At 33.2% G+C, this 13,646-nt stretch overlaps 2 protein-coding genes across 2 annotated transcripts; one reads left to right on the top strand and one right to left on the bottom strand.

Moving 5' to 3' along the window:
• Positions 1 to 2,326: 2,326 nt before the first annotated feature.
• Positions 2,327 to 4,372, top strand: LOC120075893 (uncharacterized protein At2g39795, mitochondrial-like). Its single transcript, XM_039029632.2, has 3 exons — positions 2,327 to 2,656; positions 3,546 to 3,892; positions 4,025 to 4,372. Exons 1-3 carry the CDS (start codon positions 2,390 to 2,392, stop codon positions 4,182 to 4,184), a joined length of 774 nt encoding a protein of 257 aa, XP_038885560.1. The 5' UTR covers positions 2,327 to 2,389; the 3' UTR covers positions 4,185 to 4,372.
• A 782-nt stretch (positions 4,373 to 5,154) lies between these two features.
• On the bottom strand, positions 5,155 to 11,415 carry P5CS1 (delta1-pyrroline-5-carboxylate synthase 1). Its single transcript, XM_039030675.2, has 20 exons — positions 11,151 to 11,415; positions 10,761 to 10,832; positions 10,518 to 10,621; positions 10,276 to 10,378; positions 9,944 to 10,105; positions 9,486 to 9,763; positions 8,979 to 9,129; positions 8,749 to 8,913; positions 8,504 to 8,581; positions 8,180 to 8,269; positions 7,991 to 8,077; positions 7,827 to 7,913; positions 7,255 to 7,351; positions 7,037 to 7,140; positions 6,836 to 6,911; positions 6,330 to 6,480; positions 6,106 to 6,174; positions 5,872 to 5,938; positions 5,720 to 5,790; positions 5,155 to 5,601 (listed from the first exon to the last, which is right to left on the bottom strand). The coding sequence occupies exons 1-20, from the start codon at positions 11,208 to 11,210 to the stop codon at positions 5,508 to 5,510; spliced, it is 2,166 nt and encodes a 721-aa protein (XP_038886603.1). The 5' UTR covers positions 11,211 to 11,415; the 3' UTR covers positions 5,155 to 5,507.
• Positions 11,416 to 13,646: the final 2,231 nt, after the last annotated feature.

Raw genomic sequence — 13,646 nt, 5'->3', positions numbered from 1 at the left:
TTGAGTAGCGTCGGGGCGTGTGTACACCTCCGCATAGGCAAGACGTAGGAGGTTTGAGTGACAGAGGAATTGTCCAATGCCTAAAGGTGTGTGGCGTGCATTACGTGAGGACAAGGCCCATTGCCTACCCCAACGTTGACGCCTAAGTCAAGTGAGCGGGCGCCTATCCTAAGTGTGTGTCGTGTGCCATTTACACGCATAGTGTATTCAGCCCACCAAAGATTGGCATTTTCACCAAGTCTTGGAAACTAAGTTTTGGTAAGTTAAGTGAAGTCTTTAAGAGAGTGTTAAGTTTAATTGATATTAAGGGTGGACGCAAAAAGAGGCTTAAAGTACTAGGTTAGATAAAGTAAGTAAGCTCAAAAGGGAGCCAATGTTGTTAACCAGAGGTTGTTTATTTATTTGACAGGCCAAACAGAGATAGGAAGGGCCTACAAGCCCTTATGAGCTAGCAAAAACAGTGAGTGACAAAGTTTTACAATGTTTTCTTATCATGTTTCCAACGTATATGCTTTGTGTTTGGTTACTCAAATATTTCCAAGTATGTTTATGTTAAATGCATGAGTCTTAAGCATATTTTCCATATGTTGTTTTCAACGCAAGTTTTACCTAAAGTAAATGCATGTCAAACGCATGGTTCACCTTAAAGGCAAAGTTTTCTCACAACTGACAAAGCATGCATTTACCCCTAATGTAGGCGATGTGCTTCAATGTTTTCAAAAGCCTATGATAATCAATAATAGTTTTAAAGGAGAATTTGTAAACCATGAAGCTATGCAACGCCTAAAGCATGTTTTATTTAATGAAGCATTCCTAAAGTGATATTAATTTCTCATGTCATTCAATGTTAAGTTTTCTAAGGAATGCTTAAATATTTAAATGCCTTATAAGTTTAGTATGAACTTGATTTTAGTAGTCTAATAATGGAACCCGATACTCAAGGAGATAAGGTATCCAGGTCCCCTGATACTAAAGGAGATGAAGATGTCCAGGGCATACATTATGTTTATGTTTACATTAGCCTTTGGGGTATATCTACGTGCACATATGATTATTATCGACGTTGTTTATATCGAGATCCCTCTATAAAAGCTAAGGTTTATTATTATTGATGTTGATTGTATTGAGACTTCTTTACATTAGCTAAGGTCAACGACGGTGAGCGAATGAGCAAAAAGGGCTCTTCCTCAACTAAGACATAAGAGTACAAATAAAGTATGAAGGTAGTATTTAATATACTTCAGGGTTTTCTATCAAAATGAAATGTTTAAAGTGCCAGTATCCATATTTAAGTTGAACCTGTTTTTTCTAACCCTGAAATAAGGAAGTATATTTATGTGTTTGAAGTTTGTGATTTATCCAATATATTCTTATTCGAGTTTTAACAGTTAGTCACTCACTAAGAAATTTAAAGCTCACTCTTTTCCAATGTGGTAGCGGTCGATTTTTCGGAGCCTAGCTTACGACTACTAGTCTGCCACAAGTTTATAGACCCTTATAGACTGGAAGCTTCTTAGGTGGTTATCATGTTTTGTTTAGACTTGAAAACTCATGTACATATAATGGGAAGGGTAGAATTCCTAAGTATGTATAGGTGGACGTACTTAAGTTGAAGTAAACCTATATAAGTTGTGCTTGTATCATATACCATAAATGAGTTATGAGTGCCTACAACATTATATATGAGAATATGTTATTAAGATATTATATTTATAAATTGCTTATCATGTTAAACAGGAGCGAGGAAATAAGTTACAGGTACTAGTTAGACATTAGGTGACATAAGAGGGTTGACATATGCTGTTTTCACATCCCTTCTTGGGTTAAGAGGGTAGCCTGGGTGTGTGACAATGCTATATTTAATATAGGGAAATTTTCACAGATAGAAAAAATGTCAAACTATTTACAGAAATAACAAAAAAAAAACTGATAAATACTGATAGACTTGTATCAATTTCTATCACTATAGTATCAATGATAGATTCCAATCAATTTCTATTACTGATAGACTTGTATCAATTTCTATTGCATCTATATGTGGTAGTCATTAATAACAATTCTATCACAACTATCTAAAAGCAACCAGACTCAAATTTAACATCCAACAAATCTATCCCCTTTTAATATAGTACATTCGCAGCTCTCAACATAACTTCATTGATTTTGGTAATTACTTTAGACCAAAATAAGAGATTTGAATCTCATTTCAAAGGTAGAAAAACATCTTGTCCCTTTTAAAGTTTTTATTTTATTAAAAAAAAAAAAAAAAAATCATTTGCATTTCCCATTTTAGCCCATATATTTAGACGACACAGTTAAAACCCTTTCTTAAACCCTAAAACCCAAAACCCTGTTGTTATTCCTCTCTTCCCACCTTTGCATAGAAAAAATGGCTCTTACATCCACCATCAGAAAATCCGCCTACTCACTTTGCCCCTTAGCGGGTCGTCTCTTTCGGGGCCAACGACTTTACAGTACTTCCATCTTCAATTCCTCGAACAATCGCTTCAATCTATGTTCCCGGCCGTTTTTGGGTACCTCGGTGAGTTATTTCCGAGATTTTTCGTCGTTGAAGCGCCCAAGTTCCGATGAGTCTCTCATTCGGGTCATTGACTCCGAGATCAAATGCGCCTTGGAGACTGACGACCACAATCGGGTGAGTTTCACTTTTTTCCCCCCTTCACCTGAGACAACTTCTTCATTCCTCGTATGGTTTAGGAAGTGTTTTGTTTACAAGAATCAGTCATAACGAAAGAAACGGGGATCCAAGAACAGGACCAGTCGAATTATTAAATCAGGTTTTTATTATAGAAAAATTAACCGCCATTACTGAGATATACGAGAGCTCCATTAGATATTACTGGCTTTTCTCTGCGTCTGCATATTCAAAATGTCCGAATATTACTTATCTGAGCACCGCTGCTGCACCGGTACTGTAACTTGTATGATTTTTTTTTTTCTTTTTACAGCTTACGCAGACCTCGACTAATATCTTATGGCCACTGACATACTAACCTCTTAAGAAACTAAATCTGTTAAATTCTAGTTAGGTGGCCACCATTGATGGATACTACAACTTGTAAGGTAATTAAATTGGCCAAGCCACTATTTTGAGAGATAATAATTAAGTGCATCACAATATTTTGAAAGAATTATAATTTTTTTTAGGATTGTACTATATCTATAAATTTAAATTTTGCTATATGCAAAATCGTATGGATCGTACTATATCTACAAAAAAAATTTTGCTATATTGCTATATTTGCGCAGTTAACGTGTATGATTTTGAACCAAGCTTGGAGGTAATTATCTTGGCTCTATTAGCATGGAGAGTTTTCCATCTCCATTTTTCAAAAAAAAAAAAAAAAAATCTTGAGCTAGCAATTGATTTATTCCTTTGAGTCTGATAGGTCTGAGCTGCTTCGACATGAGCACTCTTTTATTGCTCTTGATTATGATATATACACATTTATCATAAGCTGTTTATGTTGCCAAACTATATACATAAATCTCATGTTTCAGTAAATGGGGGTTGTAATCTACAGGTTGAAGAGGTGCCCCAGGGATTCCCATTTGAGATTCAAGATAACCCTGGTTTGCAAACTATAACTTTGAAAAGAACATATCAAGATGAAGTCATTAGTGTTGAAGTTCACATGCCTGATTTGGTTACTGGTCAAAGTGCTGACGACGACGACGACGACAATGAAGATGGTGGTAGTAAGGCAAACCAGTCTAGTATCCCATTGGTCGTTAGTGTCTCTAAGAAAACCGGACCTTCCCTAGAGTTTAGTTGCAGCGCTTACCCTGATGAGATTTCCATTGAGAGCTTGATTGTTAAACATCCAGAGCATTCTGAGGATCAAATAACCTATGAAGGCCCTGATTTCCAGTAAGCATCTTGCACTCTGAGTAGATGGTTATTTGAAATTTCTAGTTTTTTTTTTTTTTTTTCCAAGTTGTTTAATCTTTCATTGGGATATGATGATGGTGGTCATATCTGTCCTGCCATTTTTCTTTTCAGTGATTTGGATGAGAATCTCCAGACGGCTTTCCATAAGTACTTGGAGATTAGAGGTATTAAACCGAGCACAACAAACTTTTTGCACGAGTACATGATCAACAAAGACAGCAAAGAGTATTTGATATGGCTGACGAAACTCAAGAGCTTTGTTGAAGCGTAAGCGTAAACTTCTATAGCCAATGGATCAGTTCCTCTCTTTGTTCAAGTGTGATACAACTTTCAACTTCAATTGCTTGTTTCTTTTCTGCCAGAATGAACATTTGTCATGTAATTTTTCTGTACTTTATAGGAAAGTAGGCTATTATTCTAGTATTTCATATTTTTAATGAATATCGCAATTTTGAAATATAAGACTTGTTCTAACTTCTATCTTCTACCCAATATTTAAAATATGTGGAAATATCAATGCCTTAATTTTACAAAAATTTCGACAGAAATATCGATAAAATTTCAATATCGATAGATACTTTTGAAAAAATTATATAAACAAAAAAATTTCAAAAATAAATTTAAAGTAGTAAATAGATATTTTTAGATTTCTAAACAAGTTATTATGTCTATTATTTATTATTTACATTAGTGATATTTTGTTACTTAATTATTGTGTTCTGTAAATTTTTTTTACGATATAATAGAAATATCGATTCATCTCTTATGTTAATATCAAATCCATGAAAATTTGAAAATATCGACATATTGATGAAAAATTAATATTATACTTCTACCACTCCCCAATTGGTCAAAAATCCCCAACTCATTAGGATTGACAAAATTCTATAGTTTTTAATTTAGTTAGAAAAAAAGAAAAAGAAAAAGTCTCGAGAATCCCCATGAGTACAGGAATGGGGTAAATTCTCCCATCGGGGACGAGGAACTCCACCCACCCCACCCTAACCTTGTTGCCAATCCTACTTACCATATTCTATATTCTATAGGGGTTTATTTTTGTCATAATATTTTCAATAAATCTTAAAATTAGTTCTTACTATTAGTTTATTATTTTATTTTTCGAAGAAGAAAAAACTTCTCAATCTATGAATTTTTAATGTTAAAAGTTAACAATAGCATAATCTTTAATCCTTGTGTTATCAATTTCTAACATCTCACATATTGTAGGAAAAAAACAAAGCTTTAACTTGCAAATTAGCAATAATTGTGAGATTTATTGGAAGCACATAAACAAAATGAGTTTCAAACTACATGGATACCTAATCTATTGAAATGGTAGGTATCCATATGGCCATACTTCGAGATTTACGACCTATGAGCTACGACTAAACTCTGGATTTCCAGTCCTTAAAAGATTTCTAAGCTACTAAATAGAAATGGCCAGTATTATAGGAAAATTAGCCCCTTCTTAAATCTAATTATTCTTAAATCTAATTAAATCTTGTTTCTGAAAGTATCACACTGAAATTCCAAGGGAGAAGACAATAACACTTATTTTATACATAAATAGCCAGCACGAATTCTTGGGCTGGAATCAGTTGAGTAGTTGAGGCTCGATCTTAATGTCCCTGTGTGTGTAAACAACCCCTTTATCACCATCCACGACTTGCCCACTTCCCCTAAGAATCCTGCATATATCAAACGCAAATTCAAATAAATTGCTGATATAATACTTGCATATATATCGACATTTCACAATACATTATATGCTATTGAACCGCTCAGAAGACTATGATTTGTTCGTACCATCTGGTCGTTAATAATCCTTCAACTCCTACTGGACCCCTAGCATGGATCCGACTTGTGCTAATCCCAACCTGTTACAAACAATGGACATGTGAAAACCAAGCAACAAACCTAACGGATTGATATCGGACAATTATAGGAGCATTTCATACCTCAGCACCCAGACCGAATCGAGCCCCATCACTAAATCTTGTGCTCGCATTATGGAAAACAGCAGCACTGTCATTAAGAACATAGAAAACAGCAAAAATAAGCTATCCAGGAGAAGGCACCATTATTCAATACAATCTGTCTCACACGCACAAGTGCTAATACAACGGAAAGGTTATAAAAGAATGGAGGAGGAAGCTGGAAGATTAATAAATAAAGTTAATAGTTACCCTTACCTGTCAACTTGACGTAAGAAAACTTCAGCAACTTCATGATCTTCCGTAACAATACAATCAGTGTGTGCACTGTCAGTTCACGGAGAAACCCTTTTGTGAGCAAAGGATACAACATATGAAGTACTAATTAATAGACAAAATGCATGCTCCCCCCTTCAAACATAGATGTGAATACAGATAATAAGCAATTTGAAATGCTCTTTCATCGAGAAATATTAGCATGCCTTCCATGTTGATGTATATGATCGATGGCAGCAAAAACATCATCCACAATTTCAAGAGTGCAAGCCAATGAGTTGTATTCATGATGAAATGTCCGTGCCTCAGGGATATTCAACAGAGAGCTCGCCCTTGGTCCACCATTCAAAATAACACCTGGCAAAGAGACAATTAGCCATTTTAATTTTGAGTAACAGGGTAAAAATGATCTGTAGATGTTGAACTTATGCCATCTATTATCATCATTAATCTCATTTTAGCACTTTTTTTTCTTAAAAAGAAGTGTTATTTAGGATTGTGCTCTAATAACTTTTTGGTTTAACAACTTCCCTTTCTTACATAAAAATAGTTATAATTAAAAATAAATAAATAAATAAACTTCATTCTTGTGGTGGAATTAGTGACCAAAAGCATAAAAAAGTATGCACAGAAGAAATTGCAGCAAGGCTAGACAATTATCCATTCACTGTGGTAATGCTTGCATTTTGAGGAAGAAGGGGCCAAGTTAGACCTTCAATGCGGAGATTTACAACAAGCTCATTCAGCCCACCCAACTGGACTAAGTCTTTGTGAACAAGAAGCGTTTCCTGCATTAAAGAAATAAGAGAATCATCCAAATCAGAAATATGAAGAAAAAATGCTTCAATTAGGGACAAGATAATCAGCCAATGAAGTGGAGAAGGAACAAAATAAAGTTTGATGAATGATATACCATTGCATTACAGGCTGCTGGATAATCTACTTTAGCATCCAGTACAATTCTCTTTGCCATTTCTAGATCAGCAGACTTATCAACATAAACATGGCAGATTCCATCTGCATAGCATATAGCACATGTTTTTACGACCATTATGGTTTGTTTCATGAAAACCAAAAAGAATCAAAGAGACTAAGATGTTGAAATAGAGTTGTTGAGTCCATCCACATTACCAGCGTGACCAAGAACAGGAATTTTGGTGGAATTCTTAATTTGAGAGACCAGTTTGTTGCTGCCTCTTGGGATCACCAAATCAATAACGTCATCCAGCTGCCATCATTGACAATTAATCATTTCAACTGAAGTATATTATTTAATTACATTTTTATTCCTATTGAATTGAAGTATATTATTTACTTATCTTTGTATTTCTAATAAACTGAAGTATAGTATTATCACATAATCCACATTAATAATAGGGAAGAAACATTTTTGACAATTGTTTCATCTTCACTTTCAGGACTCTTTTCTTACTTACCAAAATTAGTATTTTGATTTTGAATTATATTTATCAAATGATTCCTATATTAATTTTTAATTATTTTTTCTATGATAATACACAACACAAAGGAAAAAAAAATCAATGCTTTACGATAATAAATCATGTGACAATTGAAAAATAAAGGATTTATGAAATTAAAAGAAAACTATCATGTGCGCCCTCTTTTCATTGATCCATTGACCACTAGCCCAACCCATGGTAACAAAAACTAAGAATTCAAGAAAGATTTTCAACCCAATGCACCTTTAGTAGATCAGGTATTTCCTCCCTTGAAGTTACAAGTCCAATAAGGGTCCCACCAACACTTTCTGGAATGGCTTCCGTGATAACCTATACATAGCACAAATGAAAGTTAGCCGATGCATCAAAAATGTCATTGTCGTTTGTCCATGAAAGAAATAGGATACCTTATGCAATATTGCATTTGATCGCCTTGCTTCCTTTCCCCCTTTTAAGAGAAGACCATTACCGCTCCGGATTGCTAATGAAGCTATCTACATAAATCACAAATCAAAGGCACATTAAAGGAAAAAATCAGCATCGTAAACACCCTATTGAAATAATACTTTGATTCTCCACAAACAATTTCTGCTAACCTGTACCAAAGCATCTGGACGAGACTCAAACACGATCAATAGAACACCCAATGGAGATGACGTTTTCTCAAGAATTAGTCTATCTGAAACCTGAGTGCAACAACCATTGTCTCAAGTTGAGGAAAAATTGAATGCCGGAAAGAAATCCAGGCATCCTGAGTTATTCAAAGGATTATATCAATCATTTAATTACAAATTAGTCAAAAGAATATTTTCCAATACTTTGAATCAGAATTACCATCAGAAAAGGTTCAATTCAGTCCACCTGAAAAAGTTATATTGTTGCATTATTTATCAATTAACATAAAGTCCATAATTTGTTACCTCGGTCCTCTTCAAAACATGACCGATTGGATCTTCCATGTTTGCAAGTGTACGGATGGAGTTGGCAAGGCTGGATATCTGTTCATATACAATTAGCATCACTATTCACCAAGACAAGATAGGCATTGATACTTTATAAGACAGTATCTGATGCTATATATTTGAGTAGTGTAATCAGTGCTATGGAAATTGTATAAATAAAAAATCAGGGAATCAGGAAGAATTAAAGAGATCTCATGTCTTGCCTTTCCAGGTTTCAGTGCCAACCGTGATACTAGGGCCTTTTCATATCCACTCTGTTGAGCTTCAGCAACATCAGCTTCATTTTCAGTACTGATCAGTTTTTCATTTGCTTCAAGGGCATCAGCTATATCCAGCAAAATTTTTCTCCTCTCTTGAGAAGAAATTGCCTATGGAATGTAAACTGCGTATAAAAAATCATGCTAACGTTGCATACAAAGCAATGGGCAATTACCTGCAGCCTTCTCGAACTTTCCCTTGCTGCAACAGCCATATCACGAGCACCAACATCCTTTTGCGGGGCCCACAAATGAGCATCTTGATGGAACAGGGTACCAATTCGATCTCCTTTGAGGACCTTAAGGATATTACCAGGAGCATATCCACTGCAAATAAACATGGAAAAAAAATCCGTTTTAAATTGTATCAACATTCATATTATATAAAAGAAAATGAAATTTGAATGGAAAACCCATTCATCCTAGGCTACATTCAGTTTCAAAGAAGCACGATTTTGTAAACTAGGAACATTTCATCCCTTTTTGCAGGAGCATGTGATATAACATTTTTTATTTTGTATACCACCTTCTAAAGTAACCTGCCGCTGTCTTGATTCATGGGGTGGATAAAATCTTGCAGTTCCCTAATTTCGTGGTATAGTGCATGATATTTATGAAACAATTATTAATAGATATACAGAAAGGGGAAGGAGATTCCTGAGGCACTCAGAAGCGAAGCATACCTAGTGATAACAACAGGAATGCCAGCATATGCAGCACCAGTAGCAGCTTTAACTTTAGCAGTCATACCGCCTCTTCCCACCCTAGACTTGTCCCCAAAGGTAATTTCACCTTGATGGCGTTCCTTAACATATGTATGGATTAACTTTGAGTGAGGATCACTTGGTGGCCCGCTATATAGACCGTCAACATCGCTTAACAAAACAAGGAGATCAGCTTTTAGCTCCAAAGCTAAAAGTGCTGCCAAACTGTCGTTGTCCCAAAATATACCAGAAGAATCCTGAGAATAGTTGTCCAAAACATATAGTGTGAGAAAAGTGAAGAAGAAGTTGAAAAGCAAAGAAATAAATTCATTTTGTTTGGAAAAATAAGAGAGGTTTTCAATTATTTGTCACAATCACAAAGAAAGTCTTATTCAAAACTACAAATCCCAAAGAAGATCAAAAAGCAAGTATCAAACCTCATAGGGAGCTTTCCTGGTACTGACTGCATCATTCTCATTGAAGATGGGAATAACCTTAAGAGAGAGTAATGATTTCACAGTATCGCTAAGTTGCCTTCTAAAATCTTTATCCCTAAAATCATTATCAGTAACCAGAAGCTGAGCAGACGTAACATCCAGCTGCCAAAAAATTAAAAAGAACATGTCAAACAAAAATCCATTTATTGACAAGTCTTAAAATTAGCTATCTGGCCAGAGGCAAACAAATAAAGTTACTGAACTAGAAGCAATTCTTGAGTTAAAAAATTGAAAGAAAAAAAAAAAGAAACTGAATTAAGAGTGGTCATCACCTGGCTAAATAATGTGTCATAGAGAGCCATGAGACTATTTTGACCAACAGCTGCGCATGCCTTCCCATCAAGATCAACTTGTGGTTTTTGAAGGTCAGCAAAACTACATTATTCATAGTACAGTCTTAGTTCAAGCAAAAGTTTCATATAAGTAGATCAAAACTTGAATTGATTTCAGGACTCTATCGAATTTCATTGCCCTCATAACCGATTTAGTTGCAACTTATCTAACATATCATTACCTGCTATTAACGAGCTTCCTATATCGGAGCCTTTGACGACCAATGCCAACAGCACCAGATGAAACCAAAATAACCTCGTATTCTTGAGAGTTCAATTCCTTGATCTGCATTTCAAATCCAAATCTTAATATTCGAATAAAATAAACAAATAAAGCCACTCAAACCAGAAGCTTTAAAAAAAAAAAAAAAAGATCTATCACTATAAACTTGTAGAAGACTTGACTTATGATGCAATGTAAATACCTGCTCACACAATGCTCCTAGTCTGCCCAAGGCTAATCTTCCATCACTTCGCGTTACGACCGCCGTCCCAACCTTCAGTGACAAAAACAGATTAAATTATCAATGGTTTCATGATCCAAAATTGAGATTAATCTGCATGTACTGTTCCGGTAGGAAGGAAGGATTGAGAAGACGAATGGATTGCACAAATATGGAGTATTCGTCCAAATCGAATCAAAATGCATGAAACAAAAGATATCAGAATAGAAAACTATGGCATCAACAATCTCCATCCAATTGCAATCAGAAAGGTGAAATTGGAAAAAGAAGAATAAAAACACGAAGTTCCAAAAACAAAGAGAAGCAACATTTAGTAGAGAAATATGAAAATGCTGTATGAAATGGAGGTACCTTGATAACGAGGCGCTTGACATCCCGAAGGAAAGCTCGGGAGCGATCCATGGAGTCCATGAAGAAGAGAGGGGTGAGTCAACTCGACCGAAACACAGAACAACTCAGCAAAGTTAGCGAGGGTTTGTTGAAATAGTGATATTTAAGAGAGTGAGGACATTTATATAGGAGGAGAAAAATCGGAAATGGTAGGCGGAGGTGAAAAATGGGAACAAGGGTTTTTACTTAATTTCAATTGTTTGTATTTTAATTTTGTATTCTATTGTGAATAATTTTTCAGTGGTAACCAATGCAAATCCACGGCCATAATATTCTTTATTGGCTGCATGTTTCTCCCTCAATGGATGAGGATTGACTAAGGCCCACCTTGTCAGTTTTTGTAGTGCTTCTATTTTTTTATTTTTTTTTTGTTTCTTTTTAAATAACAATAATATTTTTAAAATTTATAAATAAATAATTCTAAACAATAATTTTTTAAAAAAAAATTCAAGGACTATGAAAGGTAATTTTAAAATTTATTGGAATTACAAAAACTAAAAAGTACACCCACAAAAATTGTTGTATCTAATAAGGAGATAAACCTAATGTTAAGATTTATAGAGTTTTTTTTGTTAAGAGTAAAATAAGATAAAACAGTGATTTAACATTATAATTTCACTTCTCAATAAATGTGGTGGTGAATAATCTATTTTTAACTTTTTCGTTTAAATACATGATTTACAATAAAAGCTATTAATTACCTAGATCTAAAATAGATTCTCTCACAATCAAACATCAGAAATTTTATGACTTCATGAATCGATTATTGCAAATTTTAATTTTTTTTTTTTATCATCCATCCATGTGTGTTTGAGCCAGTTTAGGTACAAGTCTCACCCATGTTTTGCTATTAAATTCTAGTGGATGACCACAATAAATTTGAACTCATTATTTTCTTATTTTTTTTTATTAAACTAATGATATAGTTCGTCATTATAGTTATTTGGGCATTTTTTAAAAATATTTGTTTAATTTTTTTTTTCTAATTTTCAATCTAAATTTACATCTTATAACCTATATTTAAAAATATATATATGCATATAACTCATTTTAAATAGGTTCATTTACAATCAAATTTATCAAAGGTAAAAAAGAGAAATTTTAATATTTCAAAATCAATCACAATGTGTTTGATTTTTTAAAATGATTTTGAAATAATTGAAATCGGACTCGTCAAATTTAAAATAACTTCAAAACATATCTTTAATTTTCAAAATCAAGTATAATTTTATATTTTAAAAACTTGATTTTTGTAACCCTAGGTCTAAAAATAATAAAAAGGACATTAGTTATTTGAAAATCATTGCAAGCATGTGTTAAATGATAGGTTGAAATATGAATTCAAAGTAAAAAAAATGATATTTAATATTTTTTCGATTTAATACTCAAAATAAATTAGCTAAACAACGTCAATAGCATTCCATCTAAAGTGTTCTTAAAAATCTTTAATGTTAGGCACCAAAAAAAATCCATCTTTTCAAACGATTTTTATTCAAAAAGTTACCCTCTATTATTCCTTCTTAAGTAAATTTGAAAGTGGTTTTGAAATAACTAAAATCATCGTAACATATTTAAAATTATTTTTTTTTCTAAAATTATAATATTTGACCATTATGAAAATTTTGAAGTGTGACTTCAAGTGATTTTTCTGGACTGGTTGTAAGTAATTTTATTTTAAAATGTATTATATTTTAATACTAAAAAAATCTTTTCATATTTCACTTTATTTTGTTCTATAATTTTTAGAAAAATTATATATTTCTTTTTAATTCTATTTTCCATTTGTCTTCATTTCTCTATAATTTTTACACTCTCCTAATTTTCTATAAGTTTTACCTCTTATTTTATTTTATTTTTTTAATGTAATTTTCTCACTTTTTCTCACTTCAATGGTTTTTAACTCTCTTTTGAGTTTTTTTTTACCCTCTAATTTCTTTCACCTCTTACTCAATTTTTTTCTTCACTCTTAAATTTTTTTATTAAATTATACAACATATCCCTAAATTTTATACTCTTGCATCAAAAATACCTTTGAACTTTCAAAACTTTCAAAAAGTACCCTTAAACTTCAAAAATGAGTTAAAAATGTCCGTTATTTTTTGGTGAAAACCCTTAAATGTTGTGTCAAAAATGTTAAAAAAATCAAAGTTTATTCATATTTATTTTATTTTCCATTATTATTTCTTTGTTGGTATTTTCCATTTATGTATTTTCTTTATTGGTTTATTGATGTCTATTTATTCACCTTATATATGGTTGATTATGTACTCTAAGTAGCATGATTTATTCTCTAATATACTATTAGAGCCTTAGGGTTTTGGTCTCATTGAAATCTAGTCGTTACAGTCAAATTCGTTCTCTATCTCTGTCGATCGTTCGACGGAGGTAGACCCATCGTCCGTTACCAAAGGGTTTAGTTTTGTCTTCTTCCTAAAAGTATGTTGTTCGCAAACGCAT

Source organism: Benincasa hispida, chromosome 4 (genome assembly GCF_027475165.1).
Source record: "Benincasa hispida cultivar pf3 chromosome 4, pf3_genome.v1.1, whole genome shotgun sequence".
Lineage (NCBI taxonomy): Eukaryota > Viridiplantae > Streptophyta > Magnoliopsida > Cucurbitales > Cucurbitaceae > Benincasa > Benincasa hispida.
This window is presented reverse-complemented; position numbering and strand designations above follow the sequence as displayed.